General features: G+C 36.8%; 1 protein-coding gene across 6 annotated transcripts in view; it reads right to left on the bottom strand.

The window, feature by feature from the left end:
- Positions 1–20,723, bottom strand: part of Not1 (CCR4-NOT transcription complex subunit 1) — a 225,256-nt gene extending 204,533 nt beyond the window's left edge. For 3 of the 6 annotated variants that reach the window (XM_081765493.1, XM_081765498.1, XM_081765497.1), the window contains exon 1: positions 20,404–20,722. In XM_081765493.1, the coding sequence (XP_081621619.1) occupies positions 20,404–20,505 (102 nt within the window). In that variant the 5' untranslated portion in view covers positions 20,506–20,722. Of the gene's footprint in view, positions 1–20,403 lie in introns of all 6 variants that reach the window. The other 3 variants (XM_081765495.1, XM_081765494.1, XM_081765496.1) reach the window with 2 other exon arrangements.
- Positions 20,724–21,792: the final 1,069 nt, after the last annotated feature.

Genomic DNA, 21,792 nt, shown 5'->3' with positions numbered 1-21,792 from the left:
AATTGATAAACAACAACAATAACTGTTTGCTGAAAAGCTCAAGGTAAGATTTACCAACTAGGTGCTTTTTGGTACGTAAACTGAACATTACTTCTTTTATGTTTGAAGAAAATGACTGACTGACTGAAACTCGCATGTGACCACAAGCTAAACAGGAGCTAAAAAGGAAAATTTTCCACATTTTTATTCTTCGCCCCCCCCCCCCCTTGTTTTCTGTCAACGGTTACATCATCTCTTTGGAAGCGAAACTTACTATATAGTTGTTTTTTTCTTTGCTTTGCTTTACGAGATTTTTATTATTTTCTCACTTTAAAGGAAAAGAACGAAAACATAAAAGAGCCACATTTAAAATAGTAAAATTTTATTTTAGTTTGATTTTTATATATATTCATATATATTCCTATGAATAAACTGTGATGATGAACACAGAATGTAACTTTAAGCGCATGGTATTTTACATCTGCCTAAGTTTTGGGCACTTCAACATTGTTGAAAATCACCCAGAAGCAAAAGTGGCCCACTTATGCAAATGATAGGTGAATTGAAGAGCGGACATTCGGATGATCAAACTGAACCGTTACAGTGGGCTGGACATCATGCGTGAGATTGTAAACTGAGATAAGATATCGACATGAATTTTAATGGTAGTAGAAATCCTTCAAGCGACCGAGGTGCTTCTCGATCATTTTTCGTTCATATAACGAGTTCGTAATGTTCAGGATGGTGTATAAAAGCTTACAATGAACTGGACTAGGAGTTTAGTGAATGTAAGAAATGACTTAGAATTTGAAGTGTTATAAAACTCAACACCTGCGCAAGTTGAAAGGCCGTCAGACTTAAGACTACGACGACTTGTAATTTTTGATAAGAGTTTTAGGCATACGCTTTAAATAAATTCAGTTCGTTGTTATCATGTCTTTAATATTCCGATGGCGGGATTTCGAATAAAGTTTGATCCAAAGTAACTTTATTTGAATCCGAATACCATATCTGAACTCCTTGGACTTTGACGTTGATCAGAAAATATACTGTGTTTTGTTTAATGTATATGAAGGTGCTGAATAGCACCGCTGGTTTCAGTGGACATAACAGGGCCATTCTATGTGAAATAATCACATATTGTATGCGATGGTTGCTCTTTTATATATATATATATATATATATATATATATATATCAAAGGTTACGCTATTACTAAGGGCATGCTGAGAAGGATGACCAGATTTTTCTGAACAGAAATACGAATTTTCTGAACAGAAACGTGAAAATAAAGAGTTTGTGGCGGTGCAGAAAAACTGCTACATGATTATTACGAAAGACAAAGTTGCGGTTTGTACTACCCTAAAGCAGAGATTTTGGTCTTTCATAAAATAAAGGCACGATAATGTTTCAATTAAAATAATTTTTCAGATCTCCAATACAGGCATCAAAAGTACAAAATCTGTCAATTTCGAAAGCCTGTGAAAACAGAAGTATCTGAAACCATGGAACGGGGTTTTCTGCACAAGAACTATAGCTCGAAGTGCTTTCAATAATGGTGAATATAGCTTGAGTTGAAAGTTCTTCATTCTAATTTTTGTACAAAAAACCTGAAAAGTTGGCACTAACAGCCCCGAACAGAAACTATCTTTCATTTTGTGGTTTGCGCTGTTGAATAAAAAAAAAATATTCGAAATAAAAAGTTAATATTTTGGAGAAGAAATTCATATATGACGAAATTAATCCCTTAGCTTCCCCTGGAAGTGGGTATGGGGTAACTTTGAACCTAGGTGGGAATTCCGATTTACTTACTATAGATTCTGATAAAAGGGAAAATAAGAAAATTTAATTCGAAACCTTTTTTATTTATTTTCTTTTTATGTTTATTATTATTATTATTATATGATTCGTGATATGATTCCAATGTAATAATCGGAAACAAGTTTCAGTAAGATTTCTTCAATTAGGAGCTCCCATGTTTCAACCCAGGATAAATCTGCGATAAACTGTACTAATTTCTTGTCTTAAACGTTTCACTTCGTAATAGGTGGCGTTAATTCGGCGTAAATTCAGATAATTCAATTCTGGCAGTGCAATTAGGTGCAGTCTGCGTTCGTAATCGTCATTTGCTATTACGCATTTTATCGGTTGCATCTTTCTGTAATCAAGAAACTAGGCAAAACTAGTTCAAACAATAAATGAGCGCAATTCAAAACAAACGAATCATCAACGAATGCAGTAAAAAAATACACTACAGAACTAATACAAAAACAACGCATGAAGCAACTGATAAACTTCATGATTAACAGCTCCATTAACATCTTTCTCTTAAAGACGGGAGTATCAAATATAAAAAAAACTAGCATATATTACAGCTTCGCTAGGTTGGAATGAATTTAAATGCACACTGATATTGCTCATTTTGAATCATTTTAATGTATGTCATCCCTCCTCATCCCCAAAGTGTCAGGGCTGAAAATGGACTTAAACAGCATCAGAAGTGTCACTGTTCATTTCGACGACCGCAAGAACTATAAATTCAACAGTAGTATCTGTCATTCTTGACCATTTATATATATATATATATATAAAATTTGCCCCACCCCATGTTGCGGGCCATGGCATCGGAAGTGTCATCTTACATCCGTACATCTCAGCGACCTCAAAAATGTGGATTCAGCACTAACATCGATGATTTTTAAATATCTCTTACTCCCCCTCCCCAAGTGGCGGGGCTGATTTTAGATTTAAACCAAATCGTAAATGTCACTGTTCATCTGAATGACCCCGAAAACTATGATGTAGACACTAATATTGGTAATTTTCGATCATTATTATATATAGCTCCCCCTCCTCCTTGCTGCGACACACGGCATCAGAATTGTCACTGTTAATCTCAGCTACTCCTCAAACTATGGATTCCACCCTAATATTAGTCATTTTCGATCATTTTTAAATGTTTATCCCCCTCCCCAACTATCAGGACTGAACTTGGATTCAAAACAGCATCAGAAGTGTCACTGTTTCTCTCATCGACCCCCGAAAACTATGAATTAAACACTAATATTGCTCATTTTTGATCATTTTGAAATTTCTCTCCCCCCACCCTCCCCTACATTGCATCGTCAAACTGAATAGCCTAAAGCAATCCCTGCCCCTAAACTCATGTATGTTGAAAATTTGATTGAGATCGGTCAGGTGGTTCAAGAGTGATGAAGTCAAAAGTCAGTCATTTTTATTGTATTCTTTTTTTCTTTTTTTTTACGTATATCTCCCCCTCCCCTTATGCTATGTTGGCTAGTCAAAGTGAAACGATAAAAAAACGCCCAAGGCCCGACCCTCATAGTTGAAAATTTGATCAAGATTGGTTGGGTAGTTCAAAAGATATTAGGTTTTATTAGTTTTTATTTATACATCCCCTTCTCCTTCTCTACCCCTAGGATCTACCGTTAAAGTGAAATTGCAAATGTTTTCAGATCCGAACCTCATGTTTCTTGAAAATTTCATTGAGATCGGTCGGACAGTTCAAGAGTTAAGTTACAAAAATAGTCACTTTCAGTCTTATATAAATTGATTTTTATATATTTCCTCCCTCCCCCTCCCCTAAGTTCTACCGTTAAAGTGATATGATAAAAAACACCTCAGGTCCGAACCTCTTTTTTTTTTTTAAAAAAAAAAAAGATCGGTCGGGTGGTTTGAGCGTGGTGAAGTGACCAAGACAGTCACTTTTATTTTTACATATATATCTTCCCCCAACCCCCCTTCGCTGCACTGTAAAAGTGAAATGAAGAAAACATCCCACGCCCAAACTTTATCTATATTGAAAGTTTGATCGACATCGGTCGGGTGGTTCAAGAGTTATTAAGTTTTATTTATTTTTGTAAATCTGTCCCCTCCCTATCCTTAAGTTCTACAATTAAAGTGATATGATATAAATCACCTCAAGTCTGAACTTAATCTATATTGAAAATTTGGTTAAGATCGGTTGGGTGGTTTAAGCGCGATGAAGTCACAGTCACTTTTATTTTTACCTTTATATATATATATATATATATATATATATATATATATATATATATATATATATATGTATTCCCCCCACCAGCCCTTCGGTGTACTGTAAAAGTGAAATGAAGAAAGCATCCCAGGCCCAAACCTTATCTATGTTGAAAATTAGATTGAGATCCGTAGGATGGTTCAAGAGTCAAGTTTTATTCATTTTCATATATTTCTTCTCCCCCTCCCCTAAAATCTACTCTCAAAATGAAATGATAAAAAGCTTCCCAGGTTTGAACTTCATATATGTTGAAAATTTGATTGAGATCGATCGGGTGGTTCAAGAGTTAATAATTCACAAACATAGTCACTTTTATTTTTATAGTTATTAATTTTTATATATTTCCCCCTCCACTCCTCCCCTACGTTGCCCCGTCAAAGTAAAATGATAAAAATCATCCCAGTCCCAAACCTCATCTACAGTGAAAATTTGATCAAGATCGGTCAGGTGGTTCAAGAGTTATTAAGTTTTATTTTTTTTTTGTCCCCCTCCTCCCCTAAGTTGTACCGTCAAAGTAAATAGCTAAAAAACACTCACACGCCAGAACCGCATGTACGTTGAAAATTTGATCGAGATCGGTCGGGCGGTTCAAGAGATTAAGAGTCACGAACAAAGTCACTTTCAATTTTATAATATAGATATTGGATAGCCTCTACGTTAGCGTAAACCACGGAGACATGAAGCCAATAAAATATTTAGTAGCCAACTACGATATTTGAAATAGCTGAATTCACAGCGAATGCAGAGCTATCTCCACACCACGTATCACAAGTCAAGAAAACGTTTAAGACAAAAGATTGGCACTGTTTATCGCAGATTTATTTTGGAATGAAATGTAAGAACTTTCAATTGAAGAATTAGTTTTCATTGATTACAGTGCCATATATCATGAACCGAAGAAAAAGTTTCCAGTAAAATGCACTTATTTTTTCCCCGTATCGGAATCCGCAATAAAAATTGGAGATCCTCATTTTTCTAAGTTGGATGGTGGACGAAGAGGTTAATCTTATCACACGGGATTTCCCTCAAATTATTAACTTTTTCTTTCGAACAGAATTTTCGTCGGATGCTTTCTTCAGATACCTAGTTATATCATAAATAGTGTCACAAAGTTTGGAGTGATGCTGTAGGCATTTGGAGTGGCACAGTGCTGCCATGTGTGTATAAAGCGGAAGATTAATGTAGTGTGTGTGTGACTGTTCATAACATACGCTGATATTGTACTGAGTTCTGATGGAGTGGGGCGATTACGAACATCGTGTAGCAGTAATTGCACTATACAAGGTCGGGAAGACAGCGGTGAGATTTTCAACCTCCTGAAACCCCTACAAATCAGCAAGAGATTTGTGTATCGCGCCATACAGCGATACATCGCGACTGGAACGGCAGCTGACCGCGCAAGGAGTGGCAGACCACGAACGGTACGAACCCCGCAGGTCCAGAAAGCAGTCACAGCAAGAATTCGAAGAAATCCTGTTCGAACACGAAGTGAAATGGCTGCGGAGATGAACATAAGCAGAAATTCCATGTCTCATGTGCTCAGGAGTGACCTACATCTACGGCCGTATAAAAGGCGGACTGGTCACTTCCTGACCCAAACATTAATGTCGCAGAAGAACCTTAAATCAAAGCGACTATTGCGGCTTTACGCCAACAATCTGCACACAAAGATTTTGTTCACTGATGAAAAGGTGTTCACAATTGAGCAGGCGTACAACGCCCAAAATGACCGTGTGTATGCCACGTCATCTACTGTAGCTGTTGAGGCAGCTCCAAGGGTTCAGAGGGCACATCATCCTGCCTCAGTGATGGTTTGGTGGGAAGTGAGCTACTCAAGCACAACCCAGCTGCATCTTTGCGAACAAGGTGTTAAAACATCTGCCACGGTGTACCAGGACACAGTGATAACACATATAGTGAAACCACTGTCTGCTACCATGTTCCCTGGAGAAAGGTGGACCTTCCAGCAGGATTCCGCTCCAGGCAACAAAGCGAAAACAACCCAGGACTGGCTGGCACGCAACGTCCCCGACTTCATTTCTACCGCTGACTGGCCTTCTAGCTGCCCGGACCTTAACCCCTACGATACCAAGGGGGGGGGGGGAGGGTTTCGTTGAACCCACAGCCAATTATATTGTGAAATGTGCTTCTCTGTGTGAACAACAACAAAAAAAATTGTGTAATGGTATGTTAATAAAAGAATCGTGCTTGATTTTGCTCTAAACGGGTTCTCGTTTATTTTGTATAGGGCAATAATGCGAACTGGGTTGCTTAGCCCCCCCCCCCCCTTGCGGTGTGGTGTTTTTGTTTTCTGCTACAAATAAACACTGGCATGCCTTAGCCTGACAACACTAATGTTTAGCAACACTGATGACTGTCACTTTGTTATTGTTGAACGTGGTCGGAGATTTTGCAGTACTAGAAATAGAACCAATATTTTGAACATCCTGAGAGTTAGATGTTTTAACTTATAGCATTGCAGTGTTTTCGTAGCTTCAATGCTAATATTCTGAAGTCGAATATTGTACCCTAAGGATTAACCCGTTGGACTACAAACTTTGGGCAGTCCTTCAAGCAAAGGTCTGCCATAAACGGCATCCATCTGTCGACAGTCTAAAACAATCCTTGACCCGAGCAGTGAACAATTTTCCTATGGACGTGGTGCGTAATACCATTGACCAGTGGCCGGAAAGACTTCGTGCCTGCATCAAGGCCAACGGGGGACATTTCGAAAAATAATTCGTGCGTCAGGTGTACAACATATCAATGTAAAACATAATCAAAATAAATTGCCTTGGCGTTAATACTCTTTATGTTATTCACACTCACTTGTGACAGTATTTTTGATATAACTAGGTATTTTGAAGTCTCAAGTTTAAGAAACTCAATCTGTATCAGAGTAGGCAAATAACATTTTTTCCAAAGGCTTCTTTTGGCTTAAACCAGATTCTTCTGAACTACATGAATTTGCTTTATTTATTTAGATTATCCATGAATAGATAAAGTCTATTTGACTTTAACGTCCTTATGCAACGAAGGGTTTATGAAGAACGAAGGTGACATTATATTCGACAATACTCTGACAAGTCAGGGCAGAGGTGTAGCACATAACAACAAGAGGGGGCGGGTAAGCACAAGTAAAAATGAACATATAATTGAGGAAAACGGAAAGCAGGACTTCAGGGGGATGGTGCAGTAATAATACATGGTCAAGTAATCAATCACAAACTATAGACAGCCTGTAGACGACACCGGGAAGCAGAAATGGAAGAAGAGAGTTATGGAAGGGATTGTCTGTAGGGTCCGGACCTCCTCCCCTCGTAACGTCTGATGTATATAGACTGTTGTATACATGTAGGCATTCACTTTCATATGTTTATGATGATAAAAGTAAAACAACAATATACGCCCCTGTGTGAATGCACTGAAAAGTCCATTACACCTATACATTGAAAGATCAGTTCAGGAAGGTGGGGGCCGTTGCCCTCTTGCCTTTCTACTCTCCACTCATGTACTTGACCATGTTCATGATATATTACTATGCTATTCACCCCAAGTTCGGTTCGTACGAGTTCATACCTTCTATGGATTTTTTCCCCTACGAATTACTCCACGCTACCCGCCCTCCTCCTCTGACGTTACGTGCTAGGCCTCTGCCCTCTCTTGTCAGGGTATTGTCGAATGTAATGTCACATTGTAGTATATGTTTAACTGCGCTTCTATGCATACTTTCATCGAACTCGCGGCATATTTCGTCTCATTATTTACGTGATGTGTTGGCAGTGCCCCTACTCTTCTCCCCATAAGTACGGAACGATTGCGATCGAGGGTTTTTCAAGCCTATGGGTTTTTGTGTTCACTAACACAAATCGATTAACCATAGTCTCGTTCCACATTTCATGTGACACCAGAAAAAGTTCCCTTGTTAGTATTTAGAGAGAAAATACAACAGGTTGCGTCTCTATCTCATACCTAGGCAGCGCCCCAACCTATTGATTAAGAATATTTTGGTTTTAGCATGTCAACATCGTCTCGATCATATCGATCGACTGTGATATACTGATGTAGGGAACAGAAGCTACTGTGAACTAATGAAAGCAGAACTCCAAGTGCTTTTGAATTTTGTAAATATACCCTGCAAAGTTTTTTGAGCATATATATAAATGTGAGACTGATAAGAGAAGTCATCTTCATCAAAACACAGTTAATAAAAAACAAAGATTTGTATAATATTAAAGGTTGGTTGGTTGCTTGGATTGAAGTGTATTTCTGCCAGCACCAAGGCTATATGAAAGGCAGACGCAGTGGCGGCGTTTGGACGTTAAAAGTAGGGGGGGGAGCAAGACATAATCTGAATATTTGTATATCAACGTTAGTTTTCCTGATTGTTCTAATACTGTTTGACGAAAAGTTGTATAACTAGTAGGATACTATCTTTTTCGTTGAAGTAGAGGAGACCGGGGCTGGTTGACACACTGCAAATTAAATCCACGTTTAGCTGTTGGTACCCCCAGATACTCATGTCATACTAGTGGCTACGTAAGACGCAGTTGCTGTTGTACTTTCACGAATATAGGAGAGCATTTCAAAAGTTGAGAAAAAAGAACGCTTTTAAGAGGCAAGTAAATTTTTATAATTCTAGTTTTTATGTGATTTGAGGTAGTAATTATTTTAGTAAAGAAAACAATGAACGGCGGATTTCAAAGATTACTATTTCGCCTACAATAGGCATTGAGATAAATAGTGTGTGACTCACAGTCATTGCTTGCCAAAACAAATAAGCTGACATGGCACGATGAGGCTGGTCGACACAAAAGGCTTGGTGTAGATTGACATGTGTTAACTAACGCAGTGGTGATGAAAGATATTTTGAATGTATTTTGTTAAGTCTTATGGTGAATGTTGTTTAATTTTCAGAAATTTGACATTTTCTTCGTTCAGTTTGGTATTGTAGGCCTATACTTATTGATCGAAACTTCACTTCGCTTCACGTCAACCAGCACTCTCCCCCAACTCACCTCTTCCCAAACGCTTCCGATTTAGCAGATTTATTTTCTTGTCTAAGAGAGCATTATATTTTCCACACTTTATATCATTGGCTAAGCACGTAATAACAACAAAGGGGAGAGAAACTTCAAAGGGGTGTTTGGTGCATATCTGTCTTCTGATCTTTGAGACGAAGGGCAATGTTTACTGCATTCCTGAAGCAGCAGAAGAGTTTTAAAAAAAATAAATGCTAAGCGGAAGAATATGATTTTTCTATAGATAGGCGGAGACCTATAATAGGCTACCGCAAGAAGTACAGTTTGCAACACGTCGTTATCTATACCAATCATAAACCAAACGAAATCATGGAACCAATGCTCACGTTGCAAGAACTGGGCTCACGAGGCACGTACTGACAGAAGCAAATTCTATTTGTGTCATAATTGTGATTCAATGGACGATATGTCTGAGTGGATAACACATGTATGTAAAGTTTTGTGATTTAATGTAGCTATGGGCTTACTTTGTTGCGAAAAATAGCTACTAGGCCTATGTTAGCTGTTTTGCATCATCTTCTGTTTTAGTTGTGAAAAGAATAACCTAAGGTCAATTACAGGCCTATTCCAATCTATAGTTCTTTCTGTCGTACGAAGAATTAATACCCAGTTTTGATAATATTTTTGGTTGTGCTTGTTAGGTAGGAAGCATAGGGCTGATTCCCTTTTAAAGAAATTGTGAACGTTAGCCTGCGTAGTTTATAAGTTTTCAGTTGCCTACAGTAGACCTAACTCTCCATTTACATTATTTGTATTCAATTGTTTAAGATAATACTCTTAGTAGCCATTTTCGTACTAATTAACTAGAATGTATAATTTGGCAATGCATTGAATATGAAAGAAACTGGTACAAAATACTTCAATATATGACTGTGTCCACTTACCCCATACAGTGTGTCAACCAACCAAGACTCGGGGCTAGTTGACACACTTCACTTAATATTATTGTCACAAGTCTAGCTCCCATAATATAATATAGATAATATTCGACATCGGTTTAATTAGTAGGAGAAAGTATAACGAGTTTGCCAATGTTTCCTTTCCTTCCCTACAAACTTTACCTCACCAGTTATAGCCGAGAAATGAAAAAGTGTATCAACCATCCCCGTGTAAGGGGTTCCTGTCACCACGGAATGGCGCGTCCTCAGGTTGCGGATCGAGGAGGCCTCTAGATATATAGTCAGGTGCGAATATACTGAATAAGCAGTCGCAGACAGATGACTAGGAGTGGTCCTCCAGCTTGGGGGTTTAGGTAAGGCTAACAACCTCGTCCTGTTTATATATATATATATATATATATATATATATATATATATATATATATATAAACTTGTTTTGAAAGATTCACAAAAGCCTCGGATAAGGACTGATAACTTGGCACAACCTCAGCAAAAGAAAATGGACATGAGATTTGGAACATGGAATATTACAAGTCTTTATAGGGCAGGTGCATTAAAATCCGTAACGAGTGAGTTAGAGAAATACAGGACCTAGTAGGATTTCACGAAGTTAGGTGGGAAGGAAAGAAAAATCATCAGTTAGGAACAGGGGTTTTCGTTTACAAACGAATATTACCAGTGACAGACTTTCTTTTGTTACTCTTAAGGGACGGTGGTGCGATATTATTGCTTTAAATGTACATGCTCCAACTGAAGATAAGAATGACGATATAAAAGACAGTTTTTACAGATAAGTGGAACGGATATTTGACCAACTCCCGCGATACTATATGAAAATTCTACTAGGAGATTTCAATGCGAAGGTAGGACGAGAGGGTATTTTCAAACTGATTACAGGGAACGAAAGTCTGCATAAGGAAAGTAATGACAACGGTGTTAGACTCGTGAACCTTGCAACATCCAAAAATCTAATCGTGAAGTGTACAAAATTCCCACATCGCGACGGTCATAAATACACTTGGACATCACCAGACGGGAAAACACATAATCAAATTGATCACGTTTTAGTAGATAGAAGAAAGCAATCTAGCATAATTTATGTCCGGTCGTTTCGAGGGGCTGATCGTGCCACTGATCACTACCTGGTAGTAGCAATAATACCAGAGAGATTATCGTCGAATGAAGGTAATATTCAATGTCCGAAAACGGAGAGATTTAATTTAAAGAAATTAGAAGAGAGCCAGGTAAGAGACGAATATCAGATTGAGGTTTCGAATACATCTTCGGTTTTAGAAGATTCGGAGTGCACTAGTGTTGAGAATACTTAGATTGAAATTAGAGATAGCATTAAAAGTTCAGCAATAGAAAAATTGAGACACGGGGAAATACGTAAAAACAAACCATGGTTCGACCAGGAATGCATTAAACTAGTAGAGAAGAGAAAACAGTCAAAATTACGCTGGCTACAAAATCCGAATGAAATAACTACACAAAATTTCGCAGATATCAGGCGGGAAACTTCCAAAACGTTTAGAACAAAGAAACGCGATTTTCTGAAAGCTAAAATTAAGGAACTTGAAGATAATAGCAAAAATAAAAACATCCGGGACATGTATAAGGGAATCAACGAATTTAAGAAAGGCTATCAACCTCGCTTATATATTAAAGAAAGCTGACGGAACAGTTCTCACTGATACGGATAGCATCTTAAATAGATGCAAAGATTTCTTTGACGATTTGCCGAACACGCAGCCAAAAACTAATGTGCGTGGAGAAAAGGAGATACACACACCGCGGAACCGTATATTCCAGAACCCAACCGAACAGAAGTAGAAACCGCTATAAAGAAATTAAAGAAACACAAATCTCCGGGTGTAGATGAAATTTCGACTAAGTTAATTTTAGCTGGAGGCGAAAAATTGTGTAACAAGGTACACAAACTTATTCTCCTTATCTGGAACAAGGAAGACTTGCCACAAGAGTGGAATCAATCAATCATTGTTCCAATTCACAAGAAAGGCGACAAAACTGACTGTAATAATTATCGAGGCATTTCTCTTCTATCATCATCCTATAGAATTCTTTCAAATATTCTATTAGCAAGATTGACCCCATTATTGGAGATTATCAGTGCGGATTTCGACGAAATCGAACAACTATCCACCAAATACTTACCATTCGCCAAATACTCGAAAAGAAGTGGGAATACAATACCCCGGTACATCAATTATTTACTGATTTTAGAAAGGCGTACGACTCGGTTAGGAGAGAAACATTATACAACGTTCTTACAGAACTTGGAATACAAAGAAAGCTTATTAGATTAATTAAGATATGTTTAAATGAATCTCAAAGTAAAGTCCGGGTAAGAAAATTTTTTGCCCACAAGCTTTCACGTCGAAAATGGCCTGAAACAATGAGATGCGTTGTCGCCATTATTATTTAACTTTGTGCTGGAATATGCTATAAGGAAAATCAAAGATAACAACCAGGGCCTAGAGTTGAACGGTATTCACCAGGTTATGGTATATGCTGATGATGTAAATTTAATAGGAGATGATAGGAGAACAACAGAAAAAAATGCATAGATCTTATTAACCCTTCTAATTTTTTTAAGGTAATTTTTAGGCTTTCAGTCAAGCAGCTACAGTACCAACACTATTGACGCTAGGATCATGGTGCGTACTTTTTTTTTTTTTTTTTTTTTTTTGCAATGAAGCAGTTTCCAATTGCACAATCAAATTTCCCTATTACGTACCAAATGCGAGAAATTCCCGCTCAAAGTGGGAAAAAGGGATTTTTTGAAAAAAACTTTTATTGTGAATTTCTCTGCTCAGGTATATGACAGGCGCATGCGAATGGTACCAAAAAAACTTTGCTTCATTGTGAAAATAATGAGGAACGAAAAATGTACGCGGAAAATAGTCTTGACGCTATAGCCGATTTACTAATTTTCCCTTGATAATACATTTTCAGTCAATTTCTATCCAATCCGCTTCAGCATAAAGACTAATCGTTGTAGAAACATGAATCGTACCTCGTCTTGTTCGGCATGAATCGGCATTTTAAACGGTATATCTTGCATATCCCTATCGCGTACCTGAGGGGAGGAAATTCCCCCAAGAGGAAAATTTCTGTAAAATAATCAATTTTTCTCAATTTTGGGCCCCTCTGTGCGCTCCGGGTGGTAACGCTCAGCGCCCAGATTATTTCAAAATATACTATATAGTGTATGTAATAACTGTACGAAATACCAATCTCATATCTTGAAAACTAACGGCGAGAAAAAATATTGACCCATGTCTCAACAATACACATGTTCCCCTATAGGATAAAAACAAGTCGAATTCTAGATAAAAATTTCCTGATACATCCCTAATTGTCGTAGGAACACGTATCATACTTTGTTTTCTTTGGCATGAATCGGCCAAAAGGGAATTTGGAATAAAAGGATTTTTTTAAAGAAAAATTTCCTTTTCGGGGAATTTTCTCCCCTCAGGTGCGCGATATAGATATGCCAGTTATACCGTTTAAAAGGCCGATTCATGCCGAAGAGAACGAGGTACGATTCGTGATTTTAGGATAAATTGTGATAATTAGAGACCGGATGTTTAGGCACTCAAAACCTGGAAAATAGGCACTTAAAATGTAAAAAATAGGCAATGACGCAACATTTCAAGAGATTTTCTTCAACTCTTCTGGACAAATCCACATGCCTTTCGCACGCGAATCAGGGCAGTAGATGAGACCTGGGTCTATTATTACTAACCAAAGTCCAGACAAAGTTTGCAAGCAATGGAAACGCCTCTCATCCCCCTTTCCGAAGGAGGTCAAGACAGTGCCCTCAACTGGATAAGTGATGGCTACAGTTTTCTGGGATAGTGATGGTGGATTATCTTCTAAAGGAGAGAAGAGTATGCAGGTCTTCTTCGACAGAAGTGTCGTGGAAAACTTACAGAAGATGTGTTTCTCCATCAAGACAATATCCCTAGCCACATGTTAAGTCATCGTAATGATAGCAATTCATGATTGCGGTTACAGATTGGTGCCCCCTCATCTTATTCGCCTGATTTGGTACCTTCTGACTCATTTCTTTGCAAAACTCAAAAAGAAGTTGGAAGGTACTTATTCTGACAATGATGATGATGTCATACATGCCGTAGATGAAATTTTACACGCTTTCGAACAAATCGTTCTTAACCAGCGGCATTAACGCACATAAACATCGATAAGCAAAATTTGTTGACTTGTCAGGGACTATGCTGAAAAGTAACTCCATCCATTAACTTTGCTGCTCCGTTCATAGGCAGGCTCGGAACTTTTGTAACAACCCTCGTAGAAAAATTTGATTTCAAGTTAACCGCACTCAGTATGGCGAAGATAATATTACAATGCGTAAGATATTTTAGTAGTAAGGTGTTTTTAATCAAGAATGGCTTCTAGCAGAATGCTTGTTCTTAGCACGGCAAGAATATATTTTGACAAATATTTGAATGGTATACTTAATCCTTGCTTCCTGCTCCCTTGGGATGCATATTCGAATCGAAATGAAATGTAATCTTAAAAAGCTTGACCCACTTTTAATATCTTTAAATATTTATTTCAAATGGTGCAGATGTTATTGCTTATGAGAAATTTACCACACCATTTCCATCCTTAGAAAATGCATTTTAATCAAAGTATACTTACGATTAATGACACAAACCCATCAGCCCAAACACTATGTTTAAAAATTCATGTTAAACGGTTTAACTATTTTTGGCGCACATAACTTATTTTCAATGAGAGCTTATATACTGAGTTCCATCCTCCTAACATGAGAGACCGTGAGATACCCAATTTTTGGCGCACTTGTCAGCTTTCTTTCACCTCATAAGGATACGCATTTTACTTAAAAATGACAAGATAAAACCCGCTTCGAGTCAGGTGCTATATTCAAAAATTAATTTGAAACAGTTCAGCTGTTCTTTTGTGATGATGAGAGAGAACGGCGAATTTTTTTAATACATTAAATTCAATTTTAGAAATTACTTTGGCAAGGTTCTAGAACACAGATCCCTTCTCATTTAGCTGTAATAAAGTCAGAAAAAACGTGCCCTGCGGGGCCCTAACCCGCCTTCACTCGCTGACGCTCGCTCGGCAATACCATATGAATTGAATATTAAACTTTGGTACAGAAAGGAACCAACCTAGCTACTAACCTATATGGGGGGACCTGTGTTCTAGAACCTTCCCAATTCCTTCTCCCTATCATCTAAGAAAATCAGAATTTTCTAAACGCTGGGGCACGTGTCCATTTACTACTAATAAAGAGTTCAAATACGAAGTTTAATCTTCCGAACGTGAGAAACTCTATGTGTGGCATTCACTTCAAAATCCCCTTTCTCCCTTAGAATACCGGTACGCATTCATGGAAGTGGCATGTTAAATGCCGCCTAAGTGTTATGTTCAAAAATTAATTTCAAACGGTTCAGCAGTTTTCACGAGAAAACAAAGACAATACCGAACTGAATTTGAAGAAAAAAACCTACAGAAATTACCCTTTGAACTGGAATTTTTGAAAGTAATGGGACATGTGCCAAATTATTTTTTACGTTAACCTTATATATACACACAGTTTCATCTTTCTGATTTACGCCACTTCTGAGATCCTCTACTTTTGGCACGAATTTTAAATCCCCCTCTTCCTCAGGATACGCGTTTTAGTTAGTGATGTAAAAACCTAGACTGAGGTATGTTTAAAAATCCATATCGAACATAACATATATATATATATATATATATATACTAAAAATTCGGGCAAGTATTAAACTTTACTCAAACTTTCTCTTCCAGTCTCGTGTACAACCGGTATTAAATGATTAAGTAGGCTATATTGTCAAGAATTCATTGGCCATTAATTTCAATCTATTATATATATATATATATATATATATATATATATATATATATATATATGGGTGATTCCACGAAAAAGGGAAATTTTCTGTCACGGGCATTTCTTCAAACTACTACTAGAAAGAATCACCTCATTTTTATTTTGTTTGGTAGTAACCGTCACAAAGTAGGTATGTCATGTATAACAGTTTGCAAATTTAACACGAAACATACGTAAAAAATTAATTATTACCCAATTTCTCAACACCGTGGGCTGTCATAGACTACAGTTGACTGATTTTATTCAATAAATTACAACTGAAGTCGCAAATCAAACATCATTTAATGGTAATTAAATGGAAGAGAACACTTCAATATTTCGGTTTTGTGGAAAGTAAACCTTTATAACGATTATTTTCGAAAGCTTGACTATGCTTCGTTTCTGTCACCTCTATTTCGTCTCAACTCCATGGTATGAGAAAAAATGTCATTGCTCTCAACAGATAGCATGGTCGTCCATATTGGCAATACCCACAAGAAGACAAGGCAGACATGTTTGACTGAAGAACAGAAAAAGTTGTGTGCATGTGTTAAAAGCTATAGGAAAAATATTTTTGTGTGTGGAAAGCAGGTGCGTATATTAATTGATTCTCAACACCATGGTATTTATTACTGAATGTATTTGTATGGTATATACCACCTTCTTTCCCTTGAGGAACCTACGCCTTAACGTAGAAAATTCGTACACAATTACTCACATGTACTGGTCAAAAAGTGGGCCGGTAAAGATAAATTATATTCGATTTTCTCAACTCCATGTCCATCTGAAAACTAAGGAATCCACGGTGTTGAGACAAGTTCACGGAGTTGATAATCCTATAGTGTTTGTTATGCTCATGCTCTTCCAAATATTTGTTCTTTGAATATATTGATAGAAATAAAGCTCGTTTATGGTCTAGTGACTAGTATGCTCGCCTTTCGTGCGTGGTTCTGGGTTTGTTTCCTGGTGGAAGCTCAAAAATTAATGATGTTTACTTCGCACAGTGAGGCAATTGAAAAACTCATTTGAGTAGAGATGTACTGAAACCTGATCGCGCAGATCATCGCAACGGTCGTAGGAGCCGACACGCTGACCACGTGTCATTCACACTCAAAGGCCGGCTGGTGGGTCCTAGCCCATTTAAGGAGTGTTTCGCGGAAGTTCAGATTTGAGGCTGTCAGGTAGCCGGAGTTAAAACTTCAGTCAAGTCAAGATGGATGGTATCTGTTTTTAACCTATTGACGTCTCAATCTTATGATCAAGTAATTGTTTTCTTTTCAGGGATTGTCGAAGAGTCTGAGGGCAATATGCGGACAGTCAATTTTATGACGCGGATCGGGAGGAATTTCTCCTGGCCTACTAAACCTGACGTTTAAAAAGCGTTGGCAGTTGTCATTCTGTGTAGACTAGAACAGCCCTTCCCTGTTTCCTCAAGACATTTCTTTCATTGGAGTGGAAAATGAGGGCTACTTAACAAAGAACATCGAATTATCCAAAGAAGACAGAAATGATGAGTGCCTTACACTGTCATTTAGTGTGCATTATACAGGGCGTTTCAAAACAATACCGACAACGTTTGGGAGGTGATTCCTAACACCAAGATAAGATAAAAAGTATAGACCAATCTGGGTGCACAAATGCTTCCTTTCGCAGTTATAGGCTGCCGAAAACATGAGAAAAAAAAAAGAAGAACTTTAAAGGTCCATAGCATAAAACTATGGGACCTACCGCAGTCGGGTCAGACTTCACTTAGGAATTAGTATGTGCGCTATCCAAATATCCATGTTTCAGAATCTTGCGGTACTTCCACGACAACTTTTATAGAAGTAGTTGGTGAGTACTTCAGATTATACGCCCGTAGCCAAACTCCCTCTATAAAAATTGCTTCGTGAGTACCTCAGGATTCTGAAACATATTTTTGGATAGTGCACATATTAGTTCCTAAGTGAAGTCGTGACCCGACTACGGCAGGTCTCATAGTTTTGGAGCTTTAGACCTTTAATTTTTTTTTTTTTTTAATTCTCGGCAGCCTATAACTCCGAAAGGAAGCATTTGTGCACCCAGTTGTCTATACTTTTCGTCTTATCTTGGTGCTAGGAATCAGCTCCCAAACGATGTGTGTATTGTTTTGAAACACCTTGTATATATACCAAATATACAAATACACTTACCAAATGTTGAAAAAGTATTGCACTTTCGACGTGTTGACTTGATTACACAGAGAAGACAGACTGTTTACATAAGCTCAGCAAACAAATGAAGTAGACAATAGACAGGTTTAGTGACTACTTCGTCTATTTCGTAAGCTTATGTGAAAAGTTTGTCCTCTCCATATGATAGTCAACATATTGAAAGCGCAATAATTTTTCAATATTCGATAAGTGTATGCGTATTTCTTTTTTTTCTTATTTACGTCACATATTCATATTCATATTCATATATATATATATACACTCAATTTTGGAACCTTCATTAGATATATTTTCATATGTTTGCAGTATTTTCTGGAGTATTTTTGTATAACAAATTACGTGTCATCTAGTTTGTTAGAATTTTACTCATCATAAGAGAATAATTCTAACTTACAAAAACTATTGGAAAATTATTTCAATTTTTATGTAAATTATAAGCTTAATCACTTATAAACCAAAACTTATCACCCGGATGTATCACGTTTCTCAACTCCACAGCAATTTTCAACTCCGTGTTAACTAATCTCAACTCCGTGACCTATGGTCTCAACTCCGTGGGTGCTGAAAAGTTTATTATTTTTTATTTACTACACCAATAACGATTCAGCTCTGCTGAACACCTAATTAACATGTACTTAGTAGTAGTAAGTGCATGTGATATTTTTATCGAAATAGGCGACCATCAACGGAACAAAAATTTTCCAAGTGAAAATTTCCCTTTTTCGTGGAATCACCCATATATATATATATATATATATATATATATATATATATATATATATATATATATATATATATATATATATATATATATATATATATATATATAACTTTTAAATTGCATTATTTAAGTCATAACATCAAATAGTAGTATTATTAAGATGCTGCTTTCAGACTGACATTCGATTAATGTCCAAAAAGAGTCAGAAATGCTGCGTTCCCAACAGTTTTAAGCAAAATAAATTTAATTGAAATGCATCAACCTTGAATAAGAGTGAGTGATTTATCAAAATAATGGTGAAACGAGATATGAGAGAAATCGAAGAACAATGAGAAAACAAGGACACATTGCCACTCATCACATTCACAAGACCTGACGTCGAATCGGGGACCCCTCACAAGAAGTAAGCACTACTACTGAGCTCACACTGTTACACAATTCACTGTAAAATGGCCAATACGTTGTATCCGGTACTAAGCATATAAATAAATAAATACTGTAGTTCTTAAGGAATTGGATTACACGAAGAGCATAAAGAGATGTGTCAACCAATTTCGGTAGTGCCAATGGTACGTCTCCCACCAATTTGAGTAGGGAGGGTTGTAGAACACTTATCTGCATTCATTAAGTTATAATAAAGTAATCAACCTAGCTATTAGCACGCCATTAACTCCTCTCGGTCGCTCCATATTACTATGTGAATTGAGTATTGAGCTTCAATAAAGAAAGAAACCAACTGCCGCTAAACTCATTCTTACTTATGTGTGCGGGCCAGCATTCTAGAATCTTCCAATTTGAGTGCTAGATTAATGTGGCGTAAGTCTGGTACAGATGTAATTTTACTTCAAATTCTTCTTTTGGGTATTAAAAGGAATCTGAAATTGTCTATCTCTTACATCAAAACAAAACCTGCAATAATTACATCTTCTGTATATTATACGGTACACTTGTTTAATACCGGACAGTCAACGCGTATTCACAAATGCAGCTGACCCATCCATGGCAGCTTCATTTTGCAGTAAAGTATATATATTTACCTCATTCGCAAAATGTTACAATTTAACAATCTGCATATATTTATAAATTGAGTAATTTGTCGTTGTATAGGGCTAAGATGCTACAGACCGTCATACACAAAAATACTTTTCCAAAACCACGAAAGAAAACGGCTTATGTCCTAATAATATTTGGGAAATTGACTAGCACTCATTATGTTTTTAAAAGTCAATTCAAATACATTGTATAGTTTTCAAGCTTCATATTTATGTGCTAAATTATTTACGATGTTTTGAAAACACCAGTCAAATTAACACATCTGCGGAATTCCCAGTTTCAGATTAATGTGCTAAATTATTTACAAAGTTTGTAAATATTCTTCACAAACAATTATTACACTTGTGTATGGATCTGTCAATATTCACTACCTGCTTCTGGTTTCAATGTCATAACAAATTTTATTTGCCACCACCATTTTTGTGTTCACACACAATTCGAAAGTACAAACAGAAACAAACGAGAAATGAAAAAAAAAGTTAAATCATACATTTAAAAAGACATTATAAACAAGACAATCATAAGTAATTCAAAATGTACTTACACGAGATATTTCCTGAGCACTCGATTTATAGTTTTTCTTCGTCAAATTTTCAACCAAATAACTTATTTGTGACAAAGTAAAAGACAACGAGTCCAGGTTCATAGTTCCATGAATACGGCCTCGAAAGCTTCAAACACGTTTGAAGCTTTCTTTGGTATCCACGAAAAGCTTCCCTGGGGTCCCTTCTTCTTGTAAATGTATTTCCTACATTGATATAAGCCTAAGTCCAACATCGGGATAAAAATTTGAAGACTTTTCTCACAGCAACATCATGGCGTACGCTTTACATATCACAGATACTCTCTTTCGTGAGATTTCGCAACAGCTCGTACCCATTCGGCAAAAGAAAACAGTTCCTTGTATGAAAAATTTACAATGCAACCTAAGAAAGCCTACTATGTTTCATTTCATTGAGGGTTGTTCGAGGTCCCGTTTTTTGATCACATTACCGGACATATTCTAGAATGGTTTGTGTCAATCGGCATACCATTCACAATGACTTTTGCATTTTTGGATAGCGTTGCTGTACACAGAGTTTTGAGAAGACTGATACGGATTGCCTTTTCATATCATAATTCGCAACAATTTGGCAAACTAGGAGCCTCATTCCAACTCAGTATTAGATATGGCAATTTAAATTATGCGCTATACTTTGCAATGTTTGATATACTGATTTTCCTACATACCATTGATGACACAAACTATGTCTTTCTTCCGCAAAATTTTACACAGACCACCACCAAAACTGAAAGTATAATTAGTGTTGCGGTTCGCCAAATTTGTGCATCTTGATATGAAATGAAGCCTTCACCGTACCGTACTCATTTTTAAATTACCTAGATTAAAGCCAACTTTAATTTGAATCATTCAACACTTCTGTCTGTTGCGCGATACGAGACCTCGTAATATAAATCCGATTACAATGAAACATGACGTTTAATTTCTTCCTTCGTACAAGTTTGTAGTTGGAAGTAACCCAATTTGAAAGTTCTAACAAAAACCGCTGAACAAAACAAAACAGCTTTTAGTTAAAATAACAAAAATTGTTTTATTTCCAAGCAATATTTTGTATATTTTAAGTATTAAGGGTCTCTGTAATCTCCATTTGTCAGGAGTTTGGACAAGGTTAAGAAAGTAAAAAATGTAATATTAACGAAATTTAATTAATGCTTTTCTCTTTTTAGGATTAAGTTTAAGGGCATTAAAAAGAAATATTATTCGAAAATTATTTTTTTCATCATCTATATTTTCATTCCCTTGCAAATGACTCTGACATAGCGATACCTCATTAACGCTATTAGGCACCCCATTCCATAATGGATGTGTCAACGTTAAGCAAAGTTTGCGTTTTTACATGTACTGTGTCACTTTACGTTCCATTATGCTCCG

The sequence above is a fragment of the Thermobia domestica genome, chromosome 7, assembly GCF_964235325.1.
Source record: "Thermobia domestica chromosome 7, izTheDome1.hap1.1, whole genome shotgun sequence".
Classification (NCBI taxonomy): domain Eukaryota; kingdom Metazoa; phylum Arthropoda; class Insecta; order Zygentoma; family Lepismatidae; genus Thermobia; species Thermobia domestica.
The sequence above is the reverse complement of the archived record's forward strand: the minus strand, read 5'-3'. Positions and strand labels throughout refer to the sequence as shown.